We start from the raw sequence: 21,333 nt of genomic DNA on the forward strand, positions 1-21,333 counted from the left end.
GGGCACTCACCACCACGCCTGGCTCATTTTTGTATTTTTAGTAGAGATGGGGTTTCGCCATACTGGCCAGGCTGGTCTCTAATTCCTGACCTCAGGTGATCCGCCTGCCTTGGCCTCTCGAAGTGCTGGGATTACAGGCATAAGCCACTGTGCCTGGTTTTTCTTTTTTTTTTTTTTCAACCTTGGGCTCCCACACTACACTACAATCTGTGGACACACCAGGGCCAAGTAGTGAGTTAATTATCTTGATCATAAACTTGACCAGAGTGGAGACAGTCAACAAATTCCAGGCCGTGCTCTGCCCAGTGCATTCTAGGAGACCTCTGGGCACCCAGGGGACAGGTAAACTCTTGAAGCAGGCAGTGTTTTCACACACTCTAGGACTTCATGTGAACAGAAAAATGAAGCAATTATGGAATAGAATACAGAACACCTCTCCCCCTATTCATTCATGTGCATGTGTGTGTATTCAGATGCATCCACACAAGCAAACACCCACACACCAACCCACCAGCTCATGATCTCATCACACAGCATACACCTCCACAAGGGCTCCACTTCTCAGTGGGCAGGTTCTCCCAGAAAACCAAATTATGGATCACAAGGTATCTTGCTAATCATTGATACCTGGATTGATTTTATTCTTTTTAGCTTTTTACTTCATTTTCCCAGACCCACCCCCTCCGAGCCACCCCCAACTTAAAAGTTATAATTCATCTCTCCTTTATAAATTAGCAATCTGTCCCTCTATTCTATGCTATAGATTAGAAGAAGTAAGACAGGGCCGGGCTCGGTGGCTCACGCCTGTAATCCCAGCACTTTGGGAGGCCGAGGTGGGCGGATCACGAGGTCAGGAGTTCAAGACCAGCCTGTCCAACATGGTGAAACCTGGTCTCTACCAAAAATATAAAAAATTAGCCGGGTGTGGTGGCAGGCGCCTGTAATCCCAGCTGCTCGGGAGGCTGAGGCAGGAGAACCGCTTGAACCAGGGAGGTGGAGGTTGCAGTGAGCCAAGATCGTGTCACTGAACTCCAGCCTGGACAACAGAATGAGACTCTGTCTCAAAAAAAAAAAGAAGTAAGATGGGATCACACAGGCCCAGCTGAAAAGGTCACAGCCCTCGTTCTTACACCACCAACAACAACAAAATCAAACCCGGCCTCCAACGGAAAATTTGGATTTCCATTCCTTGACTCAGTTGTTCCCTTCCAAGTTTCCATCCACTCACCTTGATGGCTCCAACCACTGCTGTCGTCAGGGCTGAATTGTAATAGCTGCACAGAACCGTGGAGTACATCAGCAGAAACCTGTGACAAGGAAGCAGACACTGGAGTGTGTGCCTCACTACGCTGGGTAATGACAAATAGGTTAAGGCCAGCAGTGACCCCCACACAAGCACTTTAAGTGAACAAAAAAGAAACACATATCATAAAGGTTTTGTAACCCACATCTTAAGATATGTTGCTATTGGTCTTATGACAGGAAAATGGTCCAGCTGTGAATTAGCTAACCCTTCTACTTAAGGTATCCTTCTCATTTTCTCTGTACATTTCCAATGAATGTTTCCACAACATGGGGGTAAGGAGAACAAGGTTTAATGACCTGAAATCTCTCATTTATCAGCATGTTAAATGAAGTTAAGAATTGGAGTTTTTAATCCTCTGTGCCTCAGAATCGCCTGCTGCACTTTTTTTTTTTTTTTTTTTTTTGGTAGGGACGGAGTCTCGCTCTGTCACCCAGGCTGGAGTGCAGTGGCGCAATCTCGGCTCACTGCAACCTCCACCTCCTAGGTTCCAGCAATTCTCCTGTCTCAGCCTTCCAAGTAGCTGGGACTACAGGCTCATGCCGCCATACCCAGCTACTTTTTTTGTATTTTAGTAGAGATGGGGTTTCACCATGTTGCCCAGGCTGGCCTTGAACTCCTGAGCTCAGGCAATCCACCCGCCTTGGCCTCCCAAAGTGCTAGGATTACAGGCGTGAGCCACCGCGCCCGGCCCGCCTGCTGCACTTCCAACACACAACAAACGATGCCTGGCAGAGGTTCTGCTTCACATGGTTTGAGGCGGGGCCCTGACCGTGCACAATATGAAAGATCCTCAGGTGATTCTGATCTGTAGCCAGAGCAGAGGACCTCTGGTGTCAGAAGAGAAAATCAGCTGAGCGATTGCTGCCTTGGACGGAGGAGATTGAAATAGATTCCACTTGTGGATAATGCTCCTGTAACTGTTACCAAAGTTAACTCAGGCACTTAACATGACCGTAGGTATTGATACTTACTTGCCAATAAAATGACTACAGCCTTGTGAATGAGCGCCAGACAAGAAAATACATACACAGGTAAAGAATGCCAAATCCAGTCAGGTAAAGAAGCGAGCTAATTCCAGTCAAGCAGTGTTGGAAATTAGCTGCAACCTCACCTAAGCTGCAACTCAGATCAGATGATGGAATGTTGAAAGGGATTACAAACTGGCTGAGAAAGAAACATGGACGGTACAAGGAGAGTACAAGATGTGTGAGATTTGAAAAGCTAAATCCCAGGTCAGGCTCAGCACGGTGGCTCATGCCCATAATCCCAGCACTTTAGGAGGCAGAGGTGGGTGAATCACCTGAAGTCAGGAGTTCGAGACCAGCCTGGCCAACATGGTGAATCCCTGTCTCTACTAAAAATACAAAAATTAGCCGGGCGTGGCGGCACATGCCTGTAATCCCAGCTACTCGGGAGGATGAAGCAGGAGAATTGCTTGAACCCAGGAGGCGGAGCTGAGATCGTACCACTGCATTCCAGCCTGGGTGACAGGGCGAAACTCCATTTCAATTAATTAATTAATTAATTAGTCCCAGGTGAAAGGCAGGAACTTGGATTCACCATTGACAGAGAGAAGTGAACTCAACTCTAGCAAAGGGGTTAGTGCACCTGCACTTGGGTAAGCACAGAATTTATTTAATTCTAGAATCCTGCTAGACTTTAACACTCGGTCTTGGTCCTAGGCTCAAATCTCTGGTGGAGATCACAGTCACAAACCTTCAACACGATAACCTCTGTTGGCCTGAGTGTGTTTATTACTAGAGGTGGTAGAGGGAAAAAAATCAGAATATCAAGCTTTACAAGTTGAAGAATAAACTTAACTTCAAACTTAAATTTTGTAATCTTTGCAATCCTGTGTACATTGTAATTAAAACAATTTGAAAAGTTAAAGAAACTCTGTGGTTCTACTTTGAAATATATAACTGATATTAGACTTGCAATTTTAATTTGAAAGAAGAGCGTCAAAGTCTGCATCAGGATTTGAATGTTTTTAAGAAGCTGATTTACCCCATTTCTAAATTTGGTTTATTAGATTTCAAAGAGTTGCTTAAGTACAGAAAGCAATCTACTAGCTTTGTTAATTGGCCTCAGGGGTTGGAATTGCTGAAGAAAAGGTAGGCAGCGCCCATTTGTAAAAACAGTTGAAAATGCTTCAGTTCTTTTAATTCACTAAGTTGTAAATGGAACTGATTTACAGTACATTGTTTAGGGGATTTTAATCAGCTAAACTTGAGTTAATAAGCCATTTATCAAATAATGAAAGTAAATGTTCTTTTATAGAAAAATTGTTAGCCTTCTAAATAAGGCAATAATATTTGTAAATTGAACTTTAAGGCTTAAGAAAAAATCTAAGTTTCGGCCAGGTGTGGTGGCTCACGCCTGTAATCCCAGCAGTTTGGGAGGCCAAGGCAGGCAGATCACAAGGTCAGGAGATTGAGACCATCCTGGCCAACATGGTGAAACCCTGTCTCTAATAAAAATACAAAAAAAATTAGCCAGGCATGGTGGCATGCGCCTGTAATCCCAGCTACTCGGGGGCGCTGAGGCAGGAGAATTGCTTGAGCCCGAGAGGCGGAGGTTGCAGTGAGCTGGGATCGCACCACTGCACTTTAGCCTGGGCAACAGAGCGAGACTCTGTCTCAAAAAAAAAAAAAAAAAAGAAAATCCAAGTTTCTCAAATTGTTATAATTTTAATAAATCTAACATTAATTTAGATTCCCAGGAGCTATAAATAATCCTATTTATCCATACAATGAAAAAATTAAAAAACTCAAACTGATGCCACTGAGTGCCTGCTCTGCCAGGCCCTGGCTGTCGGAGGGGACCATCCCATCCACAGCACCTGCCCCGGAGCCGCTCAGACCCAGATCAGAGGAGAGAGCTGCACAGCAGCGGGAGCACAGCAGCGGGAGCACAGCACAGGGCCCAGCCCAACGCAGGGGCAGAGAGGAGCTTCCTGCAGGCCGCCTACGCACCAGCACAGCCTTAAACCAAGGACAGCATGGATGTTCTTTATTTCCACTTTTGCTTTAAAATTCCAACTCCAGGGTTCCAATCATGCAACATTTTCTCCATCCTCCATTTTTCTTTTCTTAAAAAAGGGTTGGGGGGAACCTCATCTCTTGACAAGATCTGGCTATATTACCCAGGCGGGACATGAATGCCTGGGTTCAAGTGATCCTCCCGCCTGTCTTCCAAGTAGCTGGGACTACAGATGTGTGTCGTCACACCCGGCTCCATCTTAGTGAAACCACCTCAGCCTGCATTCAGAATCAGAAGACATCACGGATCTAAGATCCCAGCACCCATCTATCATGAGTGTGGGTGACTAGGACATCACTCACCAGCTGGGCTGAGCCAGGGGAGGAGAATCCCTCCCTAACATTCTGGAGTGAGCCTCAGTGAGCAGCCATCCTCCTTAGCAACAGATGGCGGCTAGATAGAAGGGCTGCACTTCTTTTTTCCTTTTCTTTTTCTTTTTTTTTCTTTTAAAGATGGGGTCTCACTCTTTCGCCCAGGCTGGAGTGCAGTGGTGTGATCATGGTTCACTGCAGCCTCCACCTCCCAGGCTCAAGCAATCCTCCCACCTCAGCCTCTCAAGAAGCTGGGACTACAGGTACACATCACTAAACTTGGCTAATTTTTAAATTTTTTCTAGATACAGAGTCTTGCTATCTTGCCCACGCTGGTCTGGAACTCTGGGGCTCAAGCAATCCTCCCTCTCCGGCCTCCCAAAGTGCTGGGACTATAGGAATTAGTCACCACTCCCAGCTTGCACTTCTTAATATACCCACTAGATGTCCCCAGAGAGGGCAAATATAGAACCACCGGGCTCAAAGTAGCAGTATATTACATTTTTTAAAAGAATCTATTTCTATATGCAAAAAAATACTTGCATAGTTCTGTGGCCAAAACCAAGACTTTGAACTAAAAGAACCTTCGTTAACTCAGTACTCAGTGCAAGGGAAACCACACCACTTTTATTACTGAAAATATCAACCTCCACATGACTAACTTTGATTTTACTATCTGTAGATTAATAAAATACAAAGATATTTAAAAGTATTGCTGAATTCTTAGTAACCTTTTTTACCATTCTATATATTTTTTAGACAGGGTCTCACTCTGTTGCTCAGGCTGGAGTACAGTGGCACAATCACAACTCACTGGGCTCACATGAGCCCAGCCTCCATCTTCTGGGCTCAGGTGGTCTTCCCACCTCAGCCTCCCAAAGTGCTGGGATTACAGGTGTGAGCCACCATGCCCAGCGCACTCTGTATTTTGAAGTCATAATATTATCTGTGTACATTTGAAATATAACAGCACATACATCTGATGCACATTTATTCAGACAACAGAGGCCAGCTGAGTGTTCTGCTTCTAGGGCCCCCAGGGTGGAGGTGCCCAAGTAGAAACTCCTGGACCAGAGCCTCTGCTCAAAGCCTTCTTCTTCCTGTTCTAAAAACAGCACAAAAAGTAACTGCCTTACCCAACATTGTGGCAGTCACAAACAGAACTCAAATGACCTAGTTTACACCTTGTCACTGATTACCATTCCCTGCCCCAACAAATATAGAAACTCAACCAACGTTCAAATATTCACAGGCCACTTTTGTATTCCTTCCACCATCCACAATGGTACCCAAGGACATCATTCTCTTATAATTCCAGATTTCAAAGAATTCCAAGGAACCTCATCCTCACGATCTCTAGGAAGAACTCACTCCTAAGAACTCACAGAGTGCCAGCCTGGACAACATGGTGAAACCCCGTGTCTACTAAAAATACAACAATTAGCTGGGCTTGGTGGCTGGAACCTATAATCTCAGCTACTCAGGAGGCTGAGGCAGGAGAATCGCTTGAACCCAGGAGGCGGAGGTTGCAGTGAGATGAAATCGCGTCACTGCATTCTAGCCTGGGCAAACAGAGTGAGACTCCATCTCAAAAAAAAAAAAAAGACATTATTTATGTCTTTTAAAGGACAGAAATTCTACAGGATTGAATAATTTGGCAGAAGAGATTTACATATATACACACACATATATACATATATACTTTTATATATATAAATACACACTTTTTTATATATATACTTTTTTTTTAGAGACAGGCTCTCCCTCTGTTGCCCAGGCTGGAGTGTAGTGGTGCCATCATAGCTCACTGCAGCCTCAAACTCCTGGGCTCAAGCAATCCTCCTGCCTCACCCTCCTGAGTAGCTGGAACTACAAGAACATGCCACCATATTTGCCTAACTTTTTTCTGTAGAAATGAGTTCTCATATGTTGCCCAGGCTGGTCTCAAACTCCTGGCCTCAAGTGATCCTCCCACCTCAGCCTCCCAAACAAAGCATTGGGGCTACAGGCATGAGCCACTGTGTCCGGCCTAGATTTCTTGTATTTCTTACCTGCATTTTCACATCTATGATCTTCAAAACACTCCTCCACTGGTACTTGGAGAGTGGCTGTGGCCCATGGATTTTGTAAGCATATGCTGTCCATTTGCAAGTTTGATAATTGCTCAGCCATTGCAATTAAGCAATGTTCTGCTTTTGCGGCACCAATAATAACTAGCTTTTAAACTTTTATTTTTCACAGCCCTTTTGTGAGAGAACATTTTCACGGACCTTTTCTGTTGTGTTGTTAGGAATACAGTAAGAAGGAATGATACTTGGCTTCCTCAATAAAGGAATCTATATTAGTCAGGGTTCCCCAGAGGAACGGAACCAATAGAATACACAAGTATAGATATATGAGAGGGGATTTATCAGGGGAATTGGCTCCCACAATTATGGAGGCTAAAAAGTCCCAAAACAGGCTATCTGCAAGCTGGAGACCCTGAGATGCTAGTAACGTGGCTTAGACCAAGTCCAAAGGCCTGAGAACGAGGGAAGCCTTTGGTGTAACTCTCAGTCCAAGGCCAAAGGCCTCCTGACCACAGACTGCTGGTGGAAGCCCTAGATTCCCAAGGCCAGTGAGCCGGGAGTTCTGATGTCCAAGGCAGCAGAAGAAAGTCTGTCCCAGATTTCAAAGAGGGATGGATTCGCCTCTGTATTTGATCTCTCCATGCCCATGGCCAATTGGCTGGTGCCTGCCAACCATGAGGGCAAATCCTCCCCACCTGGTCCACTCAGACTCACAGGCCAATCTCCTGTGGAAACCCCCACACACATACACACACACAGACACACACCTAAAATAAAGCTTCACTGGGTTCCCAGGTATTCCTTAATCCAGTCGAATTGATACCTGAATTTAACTCCACAATTCCCCCTCCTTGTCAATTGGCACCCACAGGCATTGCCTTAAACCATACTTCAGTTTCCGAATGAAGACAGTAACAAAGAAATTTTGTTATTTAGTTGCATCCATCTGATGTGACGCAACATGTATCCTGCATACAACCGAAATACACAATCCCTTCCCCAGAATTCAGCTTTCAGGATTTCAACATTTGAGATTCTACTCTTTCAGGATTATAATTTTTTGAAGTTAGATCTTTTGGGGGTTATAGCATTCAGGATAGTGTTGTGAAAGGAAAATTAAATCTCAGAACCCCAAACTCACGATGCCAAAGGGAGAAGTTAAGTCTGGAAACTGAGTCACACAAAAACTGCCTTCCATTCTGTTCCTCAATAGATAGCTGCAAAGAGAGAGGGCCACACATCTCCCCAGGTGGCCTCCCTCACAAATTGCTCACAAGGAAGTTCCTTGCAGTTCCCAAAATCTTCACCCTAAAACAGAGTTCTGCTGAATTTCACCCTGATTTTTTTTTTTTTTTTTTTTTGTCACCCAGGCTAGAGTGCAATGGCACAGTCTCGGCTCACTGCAACCTCCACCTCCCAGGATCAAGAGATTATCGTGCCTCAGCCTCCCAAGTACCTTGGATTACAGGGGCACACTACCACGCTCAGCTGATTTTTGTATATTTAGTAGAGACAGGGTTTCACCATGTTGGCCAGGGCTGGTCTCGAATGCCTGACCTCAAGTGATCTGCCCACTTCGGCCTCCCAAAGTGCTGGGATTACAGGCTTGAGCCACCATGCCCGCATGATGATGTAAATTAATAGCTTATCTTAAACAGGTATGGACAAAGACAGAACTAGAAATCATCCCTCTGCCCACTCCAAGACAAATGCATGATTGCCTCCTTCTCCTGTATGCTTGCTTTTATCTTATGTAAAATGCAGATTTGCTGAAAGCCAGACAAATGAATAATTGTTCCTCAACCCCTCCTTTCACATGTAACATGTGGATTCAGTGAGCACTAATCAAAGTCTTGCAAGAATGTAGGACTCACTGACCTTACACGAATGTAACCACTCACTTCCTGACATACCCTCCCTCCCTTTTTTTTTCTTTCCCTCTGCCCCTCCTGCCACCCTTTCCCCTTTAAATACTGAAGTCCTCAAAATTCTCCTTGGAAAAAGCACAGGCCACAGATCCTACTGTGACTTGTTTCTTTTTCCCCAAGTGCATCCTCAACCTTGGAAAAATGAACCTCTAAATAGATTGAGACCTGTCTCAGACACTTTTTGGTTTACAGCAGGGGTCCCCAAGCCTCGGGCTGCAGACCGGTACCAGTCCACAGCCTGTCAGGAACCCAGGTGCACAGCAAAAGGTGAGCAAGCATGACCGCCTGAGCTCCGCCTCCTGTCAGATCAGTGATGGCATTAGTTCTCATAGGAGCGCAAACCCTATTGTGAACTGCGCATTTGAGGGATGTAGGTTGCGTGTTCCTTATGAGAATCCAATGCCTGATGATCTGAGGTGGAACAGTTTCATCCCAAAACCATCCTTACCCATCCTGCATCCATGGAAAAATTGTCTTCCAAGAAACCGGTCCCTGGTGCCAAAAAGGTTGGGGACTGCTGGTTTACAGTGTCTTTCAGGACTGTGGTTGGCACTGGCCCTTTCACCATTCTATCGGCTTCTTAACAAAACATTTCAAAGCGTAATAATTTTTAAATTATATTTTCAACTCGGAATAGAGGTTTGGTGGCTGAAAAGAGCAAGTCCGAAATGCAAACCTGAAAGCGATGAAAGCAGGTAAGAGGCTGAGTGGGCTTGCCTGGAGTCTGGAGTTGCGGTGTGTGTGTTAACCCTAAAACATCCCTTAGCACCGGTCAGGAGAGAAGAGACAGCCCAAGTCCAGCACCAGTCCCCAAAGCCAAGGATGTGCTGGGAAGCTTACTATGGAGATGCAGATGATCAGATCCTAGCATACTTTGACTGAGAAACCACAAGAAAGAAGGATTCTGAAAAAGCCGCCATGCCAAAATGGAAGTCTCCTTGCAGTGCAGTTTCAGACTTAAAACTTTACCATTAAAGGTAAAGTTCATGTTGGCCGGGTTTGGTGGCTCACACCTGTAATCCCAGCACTTTGGGAGGCCAAGGCAGGCAGATCACCTGAGATCAGGAGTTCAAGACCAGCCTGGCCAACAAGGTGAAACCCTGTCTCTGATAAAAATACAAAAATTAGCCAGGTACAGTGGTGGGTGCCTATGATCCCAGCTACTCGGGAGGCTGAGGCAGGAGAATCGCTTGAACTCAGGAGGCAGAGGTTGCAGTGAGCCGAGATTGTGCCACTGCACTCCAGACTGGGTGACAGAGCGAGACTCCATCTTAAAAAAAAAAAGACCCACTTTGGAAACTAACATCCACCTTGTTTCATCAGACTTGAGTAAACCTGAAATGTTAATGATTTCATCATTTTTACTGTTTTACTTATAATAACTTCACCTTTACGAATTTTCTTTTTTTTTTTTTTTGAGACAGAGTCTCGCTCTGTCGCGAAGCTGTAGTACAGCGGCGCGATCTCAGCTCACTGCAACCTCCAACTCTGTGGTTCAAGTGATTCTCCTGCCTCAGCCTCCTGAGTAGCTGGGACTACAGGCACATGCCACCAGGCCCAGCTAATTTTTGTATTTTTAGTAGAGATGGGGTTTCACCATGTTGGCCAGGCTGGTCTCAATCTCCTGACCTCATGATCCGCCCACCTCCACCTCCCAAAGTGCTGGGATTACAGGTATGAGCCACTGCGCCTGGCCTGAATTTTCAATTTCTAAAATGACTACTGATAAAATAATATATTAATACTTCTTATCAAAAGGGCATTTGTTTTTAAGAAACACATTATTAAATGGGGAAAAAAAGTATGGAATTGTAGGCCGGGCATGGTGGCTCACGCCTGTAATCCCAGCACTTTGGGAGGCTGAGGCGGGTGGACCACGAGGTCAGGAGATCGAGACCATCCTGGCTAACACGGTGAAACCCCGTCTCTACTAAAAAAATACAAAAAAATTAGCCGTGGTGGCGGGCGCCTGTAGTCCCAGCTACTCGGGAGGCTGAGGCAGGAGAATGGCGTGAACTCAGGAGGCGGAGCTTGCAGTGAGCCAAGATCGCGCCACCGCACTCCAGCCTGGGCGACAGAGGAAAACTCCGTCTCAAAAAAAAAAAAAAGTATGCAATTGTAGACAGATGGGGTCAAGCCTGTCATGGGCAAGCCCTGGAGGGTGACAGCTCACAGCGAGGCTGCCCACCCTCACCCACTGAGGACAGCTGACCTCAGAGGGTCCACTTCTTGGTTTCCTTCATGGAATGGTTAAACGGTGAAGTGCATGTTAAAAACAAAAAACAAACCAAAAAAGCCAATATCTCATCAAGTTTACAATGACATGAGAAGACTTTGAAACTTTGCTCTCCTGTTCACAGAGGAATATGGGCTTAGCCAGGGAAAGGTGCTAGTCTAAGTTCGGGTACTAAGGGTTGACTTCTTATTTTTCGATTAGAGAGAAAATAAGAGATGGTTTGACAAAGGGTGACTCACAAGCATGGCTTAGATTTTTTTTTCAAGGTTAAATGTTCTCACTCAACAACGGGGAAAACTACAGGTATTTTACTAAACTTATGCTTCCAACAATGGCTAATTGCTCTAAGGCAGCAGTCCCCAACCTTTTTGGCACCAGGGACCGGTTTTGTGGAAGACAATTTTTCCATGAATGGGGAGGAAGTTTGGCTTGGGGCCAAACTCTAGGGGGAGGAGGGGATACTGAGCCCAGACTCCCAAAAGGCCTAAAGGGATCAAGGTCTGGGGCAACCCCTGGCTATCAGCAGAAGCAAATACAACTTGTCTCTATAGAAGAGTGTCTCAAATTCCCAATTTCAGCTCATGGGACTGATCAAGGTTAAGCAAAATGGGCCGGGTGTGGCGGCTCATTCCTGTAATCCCAGCACTTTGGGAGGCCAAGGCAGGTGGATCACCTGAGGTCAGGAGTTTGAGACCACCCTAGCCAACATGATGAAACTCCGTCTCTACTAAAAATACAAAAATTAGCCAGGTGTGGTGGTGGGCACCTGTAATCCCAGCTACTCAGGAGGCTGAGGCAGGAGAATCACTTGAATGCAAGAGGCAGAGGTTGCAGTGAGCCAAGATCGTGCCACTGGACTCCAGCCTGGGTGACAAAGTGAGACTCCATCTCAAAAAAAAAAATTTTTTTTAAGCAAAATGCTCACAATCACATGTCACCAAACACAGAAGAAAGCAAACCACAATGAACATCGCCTGAAACAGAAAAACTGCATGCTTAAATTCTCAAGAGCTGCTGCGGATGCTGGGATTGTCAGATACAGAATATGGAATAGCTGTGTGTGACACCTAAAGAAATAAAAGGCACAGTCACAAGAATCACCAGTGAGAGTATTCTAAATGAACAGATACGTTTGGGGAAAAACTGTGGAACTTTTACAAATAAAATATAAAATTGTTAAAATCAAAAACTCCATCAACATTAAATCATTAAACCAGACACAGCTAAAGAGAGAACTAATGAATGGAAGATAGACAGAAATGTTTTTACTGCATGTGAGTACATCATTGCAATTGAAATCGAGTTTGAGAATTGAAGAGTGTTGATCAAAGAGGTCATGAGTTGTCTTTGTTCATTTACACAGAATGAAAAGTGTGGCAGGTGAGAGGGAATGCATCTTCCTTCACAGGAAAAATCATTTGATGAGTAATTCCCTGCTATAGGAATTCAAGGGCCCCTTCAGTATGGGAGAAGGTACCAATGCCTGTATTGGAATGAACACCCGCTCAGGGAGGATACTCCCAAGATTTCCAACAGTGTTGCCTCTGGGGAAGAAAAGTACAGTGCTGGAGGCGAGGAAGAATGGAGGGGAGTTGGTGTTCCCTATTTATTCTTTTTGTTTGTTTGTTTGTTTGAGATGGAGCCTCCTCTGTCACCCAGGCTGGAGTGCAGTGGCGCGATCTTGGCTCACTGCAACCTCCACCTCCTGGGTTCAAGCGATTCTTCTGCCTCAGACTCCTGAGTACCTGGGACAACAGGTGGGCATCACCACACCCAGCTAATTTTTGTATTTTTAGTAGAGATGGGGTTATGCCATGTTGGCCAGGCTGGTCTCAAACTCCTGACCTCAGGTGATCCACCTGCCTCAGCCTCCCTATTTATTCTTTTGTACCTTTTTAATGATTTCCTAGTTGCATGTATCACCTATTCATGCAAAGCGATTTTCAAGTCTTTAGAAGACTGAAATAGACATAAACTATATGGTCTCTCAACCAGAAGATATACCTAAAGAAAATTTCAAGAACGGGGCCGGGCGCGGTGGCTCACGCCTGTAATCCCAGCACTTTGGGAGGCCAAGGTGGGCAGATCACAAGGTCAGGAGATTGAGACCATCCTGGCTAATACAGTGAAACCCCATCTCTACTAAAAATACAAAAAATTAGCTGAGTGTGGTGGTGCATGCCTGTAATCCCAGCTACTCGGGAGGCTGAGGCAGAAGAATTGCTTGAACCTGGGAGGCAGAGGTTGCAGTAAGCCATGATTGTGCCACTACACTCTAGCCTGGGCAACAAAGCAAGACTCCATCTCCAAAAAAAAAAAAGAAAGAAAATTTCAAGAACAAAAAAGCCTAACTGTTGGACAATACAACAAGCCTGGACATCTCTCTTTAGAAATTTTCCTGAATATAGCAGGTATAGCTCTATAGGAAAAGGCTGTCATAGTCACATAATTATGTGAGGAAGGGATCTTGAAAAACTAAGGACATGGTGACAAAGATGAAAACATATTACTGCCAGGCCTGGAGGCAGGAGCCTGTAGTCCCAGCTAATCAGGAGGCTAAGGCAGGAAGATTGCTTGAGCCCAGGAGTTTGAGTCCAGCCTGGGCAACAGAGTGAGACCCCATCTCTTAAAAAACAAAAAACAAAAAATCCTCAGCATCGAACTTGAAATGTCAGCTGACTTCATTTCAGACAAACTTTCAGAAATCAATAGGCGACATCATATTTTGGAGAAGAACAGGACATTAGCATGACTTTCAAAAACAAGAGTTGTATGCTTGTTCCTGGTCTTTCAGGCTGGGTTTCCAGGTATCCTGGGTCCCTGCCACCTCCTTTGCTGCAGGGGTACTTTCCGGAGAAAGTCAGAGAAACACAAAGGAATTCTGACAGAATAGACAGAAGGCATATCTTGATTTGACTTGTCAAGAGATACTGTCGACCAATGCTTCTACTTATCTGTGGTTTCTTACCCCAAAAAACAGGAAAGAAGAAACTGTAGGATAAACAGAACATTCTTCCATTGGTTGAATTCAGTAGCCTATTATTAAAAAGAAAAAAACTAACGATTAGGTTAATAATATTGCAGTTTAAATTTACTGGTTTTACCAAACTGCATTTTGATACAGGAACCATCTTCCCAAACAGAAAATATAAAGCTAAAAATCCTAGGTGATACTAGTTGTAGGACATTGGGCAAATTTCTTTTCTTCCCTGAACTTCAGATTCATTTTACAAAATCTAGATTATTTAAAAAAAGGAAAGCCTTCCTCAAAACGTTGATATAAGGACGGAAAGAAATTGTTTAGGACTGTGCTGATGGCCAGCACAAAATTGCAATTGCTATTATCGCTGAGGCTATCATTGATTCACTGACTTTATACACCTTTACTAATTTAATTTGTGGTCCCAAATTCAAGGTTGGGTTTATTTTTTATAAATCATTTTAGAAGAAAGTTAATTATCTCTCTCTTTTTTTTCTTTCTTTTTTCAGACCAGGTCTTGCTCTGTCACCCAAGCTGGAGTGCAGTGGTGTGATCATGGCTCACTGCAGCCTCTACCTCCTGGGATCAATCAATTCCTCCCACCTCAGTCTCCTGAGTAGCTGGGACTACAGGCACAGGCCACCATGCCTGGCTAATTTTTTTTTTTTTTTTTTAAGTAGAGACAGGGTCTCACCATGTTGCCCAGGCTGGTCTCAAACTCCTGGGCTCAAGTCATCTGCCTGCCTTGGCCTCCCAAAGTACTGGGATTACAGGCATGAGCCACCACACCCAGCCAAAAAGTTTATTCTTAATTAATAATGTAGGCAAGAAAAGTTTAAGGTCATAAACTGTTTTCAGGAACTTGCACATGCTTAGGAAGTATTGTGAACAAATAAACTATTATTTGCTACTTATAAAGCAATCAAGTAATTGGGGTGGAGGACATGGTAGACAAAGAAGTTTAAGACTTCATTTTTGGCCAGGCGCAGTGGCTCACGCCTGTAATCCCAGCACTTTGGGAGGCTGAGGCGGGTAGATCACCTGAGGTCAGGAGTTTGAGACCAGCCTGGCCAACATGGTGAAACCCCATCTCTACGAAAAATACAAAAATTAGCCAGGCGCAGGGGCAGGTGCCTGTAATCCCAGCTACTACAGGGGCTGAGGCAGGAGAATCGCTTGAACCCGGGAGGCAGAGGTTGCAGTAAGCCGAGGTCACGCCATTGCACTCCAGCCTGGGCAACAAAAGCAAAACTCCACCTCAAAAAAAAAAAAAAAAGACTCAATTTCTGCTCTCCAGGAATTTAATCCCTAGCTGAGAAAATAAAATTAACCCTCTTGAGGTGACAGGTGACAATAAGGAGTATTTTATTCATGGTTGGCCCCTGCCCGTATCCAAAAACGATCTGAAGGTGTCTGAAGACTGCCCGTAAGTATGTGCTCAATAACATGATCGAATATAAGTTCTACTCACTTTCTATTAAGCAATACTTTGTTAGCCAAGTTTTAGAAACTCAATGTATTTAAAATGAAATCTTTTAAGTTTATAATTCAAATTTTTAAACAATTAAGGTAGAATTCTCTTCTCCAATCAGTACCATCTTGTCACATTTCACTGTCATTGTTTCATGAGTAATGCTTTGCCCACTTCACTTCTCAAAAGGATACACATGACAAAAATTAGCTGGGCATGGTGGTGTGCACACCTGTAGTCCCAGCTACTGGGAAGGCTGAGGTGGGAGGATCACCTGAGCCCAGGAGATGGAGGCTGCAGTGAGCTGTGATGGTACCACTGTACTCCAGCCTGGGCAACAGAGTGAGACCCTGTCTCAAAAAAAAAAAAAAATACACATTAAATGTTCCTCATTGTTGAAACTGGCTGATGGGCATATATGTGGAGTTTGTCATGCCACTCCGTCTCCTTCTGTATATGTTTGACAGTTTCCTTGCATCATAATACTTTTTGTTAAATGTTCACTTATGAAAGAAAAATATAATAAATATAAATCTGTCTTTCCAGCAAGCCCCAAGCTAATCAAAGGAGCAGAAAACTTCCAATAGAATTAAAGCCAAAAAGTTTATGCTTAAGGTAGTCAAAGACCAAAACAAAACAAAACCACAAAAATCATGGGAAACACTTAAGTGTCTGAAATTAAAATAAAATTGGGAATAAGAGAAATACGTAAGTTTTAAATTTCAAACCAAGGGTAGAAAAACATCTGTTCTCTCAAAGAGCTAAAAGTATTTATGCAAACAGTAAAATATCAATCAATCCATTAATAAGAAATAAATAAAAACTCTATATGTGTTCCTGATACTACAAAATCCATTGAGGGCTATTTTGTGACTCTCATAAAATATTTAGATTCTTCACCAACCTAAATTTTTTTTTGTTTTTTTTTTTTGAGATGGAGTCTCGCCCTGTCACCCAGGCTGGAGTGCGGTGGCACGATCTTGGCTCACTGCAACCTCCACCTCTCGGGTTCAAGCAATTCTCCTGCCTCAGCCTCCCAAGTAGCTGGGACTACAGGCACTCGCCACCACACCCAGCTAATTTTTGTATTTTTAGTAGAGACGGGTTTTCACCATGTTGGCCAAGATGGTCTCGATCTCTTGACCTCATGATCCGCCCGCCTCAACCTCCCAAAGAGCCGGGATTACTGGCGTGAGCCACCGTGACCAGCCCCAACCTAAATTTTTATAGATTTTAGTTTTATTTCCTTAATAATGATGAGACGGTATTAGTGGCATTTTTAAAATAATGCAGCATGATTTATTTTTAAATCATAAAAAATAATGTAGCATTATTTATTTTTAAAAAGAAATAATCAAAGGTAAATAACAATAAAGCCCTTCTTCCTTTAGACTTACTGTTGGAACGTGAGTCTTTTTCACTTTGCACTCAGGGTTTTTTAATCAGGGAAAAAAAGTCCTATTATTTATCTCTATTCATCAACTGTAATATACTAGATGTACTTTGAACCTATTGCAGTGATTCAAATACTAAAGAAAGTTCACCCGCTGAGTATTTTCCAAGGGCCTAATTTGTTAACAAGAGAAGCTGTCATCTCTGACTTTGTTCATCAGAGATAGAATTGAGGCACTGTTAATAGATCTATTGACTGTGTAAGTCCAAAGTCTGGGCTTGAATTCCCGGAGGAATGAGTCACACACACACGCTTACCACAATCTCTGATCCTCTCCATCGCTCCTAGTCCCAGTTAACCAGGGAAAATGACTCATCAAGTTTCTTTCCGTTAACAAGAGAAGTTAACATTTTGCTCTAATTCATTAATCAGCTTTCAGAACACTCAAACCAAACTTGGTAAACAAAAAGCAATTTTATATTACAGGCTAACACACCTAATTACATAAATTCATTTCTTTCTCCTATTTGGTTTACAATCTAAAATGAATTCCGCCACAGTCAAAAGGGACCAATGGGAAGAAATTTGCCCTGATTCAGTGAATACAGAGCAATGTTAGTAGTGGAAATCTCACTGTTGTTTTTTGCTTTTTGTTTTTTCTATGGGGTTGATGGCTTTTTTCTTGCAGATTACAGTGAGTGTCTCATATATTTTGGCATCTCGTCATACAATACTTTTAAAAACTAGTCAAACTTGGCTGGGCGCAGTGGCTCACGTTTGTAATTCTAGCATTTTGGCCGGCCGAGGCGGGCAGATCACGAGGTCAGGAGTTCGAGACCAGCCTGGCCAACATGGTGAAACCCTATCTTTACTAAAAATACAAAAATTAGCCGGGCATCATGGTGGCGGGCGCCTGTAGTCCCAGCTACTCAAGAGGCTGAGGCAGGAGAATCGCTTGAACCCAGGAGGCGGAGGTTGCAGTGAGTCGAGATTGTGCCATTGCACTCTAGCCTGGGCAACAGAGGGAGATTCCATCTCAAAAAAAAAAAAAAAAAAAAAAAACTAGTCAAATTTTTAACTCCATGACTTGACTTGTACTTTGTTATTTTATAGAAGGCCTTTTATTATGGTTATAACTATACTCTATATCTTCTAATTATAATTTTTCTTACTGGTTTTGAAAAACAAATCTATACAGTTAGCACTTTGGTCCATCTGGAATTTCAGTGATTAGCAGTCACTCTGGCGGCTCGAAGGTACTTACAGACTTTCTAAAGGAACTTCTGTTTGAAATCTTTGAAGTCTGATCAAATAGAAGAGGCTAAACAGGGTAAATATTCGGATATTCCAGTACCACAAGCCAGAATAGGAGGAGGATATTCTCCTAGAGCATTAGGATTTAATAAAGTATATGTTAGCTGAGCACAGTGGCTCACCCCTGTAATCCCAGCACTTTGGGAGGCTGAGGCAGGCAGATCACTTGAGGTCAGGAGTTTGAGACCATCCTGGCCAACATGGTGAAACCCCATCTCTACTAAAAATACAAAAATTAGCTGGGTGTGGTGATGCGCTCCTGTAATGCCAGCTACTCAGGAGGCTGAGGCAGGAGAATTGCTTGAATGTGGGAGACAGAAGTTTCAGTGAGCCAAGATCATGCCACTGCACTCCAGCCTGGGTGACAGAGTGAGACGCTGTCTCAAAAATATAAAATAAAATAAATAAAAATAAAGTATATGTTAGGTCTCTTGTACTTTCTATAAGGGAAGGATATGTTTTCACACATGAAGGAGAAAACAAACACTTTTCATATACAAATAAAGTAAATAAAGATGACAGTGGAGGATGTGTTTCTAGAGCCAGAGTGCCTGGACTGACCACCCGCTATCCTTGGGAATGTATTTAAGCACGATGCCCTAGATGCTTTGCCTATACGATAGGAATAGTAACAGGACCTTCTCTTCTGCTGTGGAAATGCAGTGAGATAGTTCATGAACAATGCTTTGAAAAATGTCTGACATAATAAGCCCTCAGCAAGTATTAGCTATTATTATTATCACATGAGAAAGCAGAAGATTCCGCATGATCATCATTACAGGCAGAGGGCAACTTCTGAAAACACCATGCTACAAGTTTATAAGTCAATGACGTTGATATAAGAACACATATTTCTTCTGAAACAATGTTATACATTATTAACATAATACACCTAATCTATTTTACTCATAAAGTACCTAAAATTCAGTTTCTGGTCACTATGCCTTTCATAGTGTTGTTGCCATGGGGAAATATGCTTTTAGCCCCAATTAGATGTTTTAACAATATTTAGGAGTTTCTAGATTTATATTTCTGGAAAAAAATATATATATATCTAAAATACCAGAATTTCAGAACAGATAAACTCCGCTAATTTAAAACAACAACAACAAAAAAAAACCCTCGTTTCTATAATAATGAAAGGAGACAAGCCTCTAGGACCACTTCATTAAGAGTTCATAATTTTTCTTTTTTTCTTTTTTCCTTTTCTTTTGAGATGGAGTCTCGCTCTGTCACCCAGGCTGGAGTGCAATAGCGCAATCTCGGCTCACTGCAACCTCTGCCTCCCGGGTTCAAGTGATTCTCCTGCCTCAGCCTCCTGAGAAGCTGGGATTACAGGCACCTGCCACCATGCCTGGCTGATTTTTGTATTTTTACTACTAAAAATACTCTCTACAAACGGGGTTTCATCATGTTGGCCAGGCTGGTCTCAAACTCCTGACCTCAGGTGATCTGCCTGCCTCGGCCTCCCAAAGTGCTGGGATTACTGGCGTGGGCCACCTCGCCTGGCCAAGAGTTCATAATTTTGTTTTGTGTAATGTTGGAGCACTGACTCAGTTTAAAATTGATTGATGGTAGCTGAAAAACAAATACTGTGTTTTGAGGTATCATGCCCTGCTCATTCTTACTAGAGAGATGCAGGTGCCCGCTTTATCTTCCAACACGGAATTAACAGCGAGGCTCAGGTTCACAACGTTCTAAATAACCCGAAACAGAGAGCTCTTTATCGCGACTGGTGCCACTTGGTAGTTTTCCATATAAACCCGTGGAAATGGCTGTTTGTGCCCGGGTACGAGGTTGCTAAGCCCTTCTGCTGATCCCTCCTTCTGGGAAGAGAATTGGACAAGTGAGAAAGTCCAGCTGGAGAAAGAACAAGGAGCTGCCCAGGAGTCCACAGCAGCCTGCAGCCTTTCAGAGTCACTCAGACCCTAAAAGAGCTGCAAATGGGATTGACTTTCAACTGGTGGGCAACATACACCCATGCTGATTGCTAAATATGGAAACACTGTCCTGTCCATGGGTAAATGGGTGCTGCCCCAGCCCCAGGCCAGCAATGACGGGGTTATCGCCTGGCTGGTCAGGGCTGTGTCCCGAGTCGAGTCTGTGGGTGGAGGTCCCACTGAGGAGGGTTTTGCCCATCGCATCTCGTTTCTCACAGTCACTTACACATCAGCAAAGTTCTCAGAGGCTGTGTGGCCCGCGACTTCCTGAAGAAGTCCGGGCTTGCACCCTTCGGGGTGGCCACTGGAGCTGTCACTATGGAGAATGTCCACACTTCCTGAGAGACTTGGCCTCCACCGCTCCACTGGGCCTCAGATCTTACCACTAATTCACCATTTTATTTGTCTCTCACCAGCAGCAGATACGGTTTCAGGGCAAATGCTGAAAGAACAACACCTTCCCAAAATTCAAATGTGGATCCTGGAATATTTAGAGGTAAAATGGCGTGATGGCTGGGATAGGTTTTAAAATACTCCAGAGGAACAAAAAACTGGGGGTGGATGAGGACAGATAAAATAAGATGGCAAAATGCCAAAGTGTTGAAGCTAGGTGGTGGGTCCCTGACAACTCATTGAATTACTCTATTTTGTGCATGTTTCAAAATGTCCGTAATAGAAAGTAACAAATAAATAAACAAACCTATGTTTTAAAATGATCAAAATCCCCTTCTAGGGTAAGCAGCTCTCCCAGGGTCCCCACATTAGCAAAGGGGGATATGGAATTCAAACTCAGATTTCTATTGTTGTTTTCCAAAAAGTACCAAGTCCAGAGTTCTTGGCTCTCCTTGATATGTGGCTAAGGATAAATGCCAATGCAAGGGTAGTGCCAAAAGGTGTTACTAGGGATATCAAACATCTTATTATCATGTACCCTCCTGGTAGTCCTAGCTAACTTTACACTTTTTGTTTGTTTCAGTGCGTACCAAATGTTAAATATTAAATTTTTTAAAGCCAGCTAAGGAAAACTGTAATGATTGTCATCAGCTCACCTGTTGCAGGTCTCCAGTGGAGACACTAATAATAAGAGTTGGGATAATCATGAAGCAGGCATTGTAGAAAAGCACTCCGTATTTCCCTAGCTCCTGCAAAAACAAAAACGTAAAAACTACTCAGTTTCAGAAACGTGAGGCACAGATTTCCTGGAGCCATTTATACAACTGCATATTCATGCGAAGTTAGAATGTGCATTCTGACCAACTCTTTTGGAATATTTTCAGCAAATTTCTGACATAAAATGCTTTGGTTTGAGGGTACTGAGATTTTGGAATAAACATTTGTTTTAC

The 21,333-nt window shown here is 43.5% G+C and overlaps 1 protein-coding gene across 7 annotated transcripts in view; it reads right to left on the bottom strand.

Moving 5' to 3' along the window:
• Window positions 1–21,333, bottom strand: part of SLC35D2 (solute carrier family 35 member D2) — a 62,727-nt gene that overhangs the window by 2,154 nt on the left and 39,240 nt on the right. For 5 of the 7 annotated variants that reach the window (XM_063696593.1, XM_019033875.4, XM_063696592.1 and 2 more), the window contains 3 exons: window positions 21,040–21,132; window positions 13,861–13,928; window positions 1,229–1,307 (listed from right to left, as the gene is read on the bottom strand). In XM_063696593.1, coding sequence (XP_063552663.1) covers window positions 1,229–1,307; window positions 13,861–13,928; window positions 21,040–21,132 — 240 coding nt within the window. Of the gene's footprint in view, window positions 1–1,228; window positions 1,308–13,860; window positions 13,929–19,523; window positions 19,877–21,039; window positions 21,133–21,333 lie in introns of those variants that run through there. The other 2 variants (XM_063696589.1, XM_063696591.1) reach the window with 2 other exon arrangements.

This window comes from Gorilla gorilla, chromosome 13, assembly GCF_029281585.2.
Source record: "Gorilla gorilla gorilla isolate KB3781 chromosome 13, NHGRI_mGorGor1-v2.1_pri, whole genome shotgun sequence".
NCBI classification, from domain to species: Eukaryota; Metazoa; Chordata; class Mammalia; order Primates; family Hominidae; genus Gorilla; species Gorilla gorilla.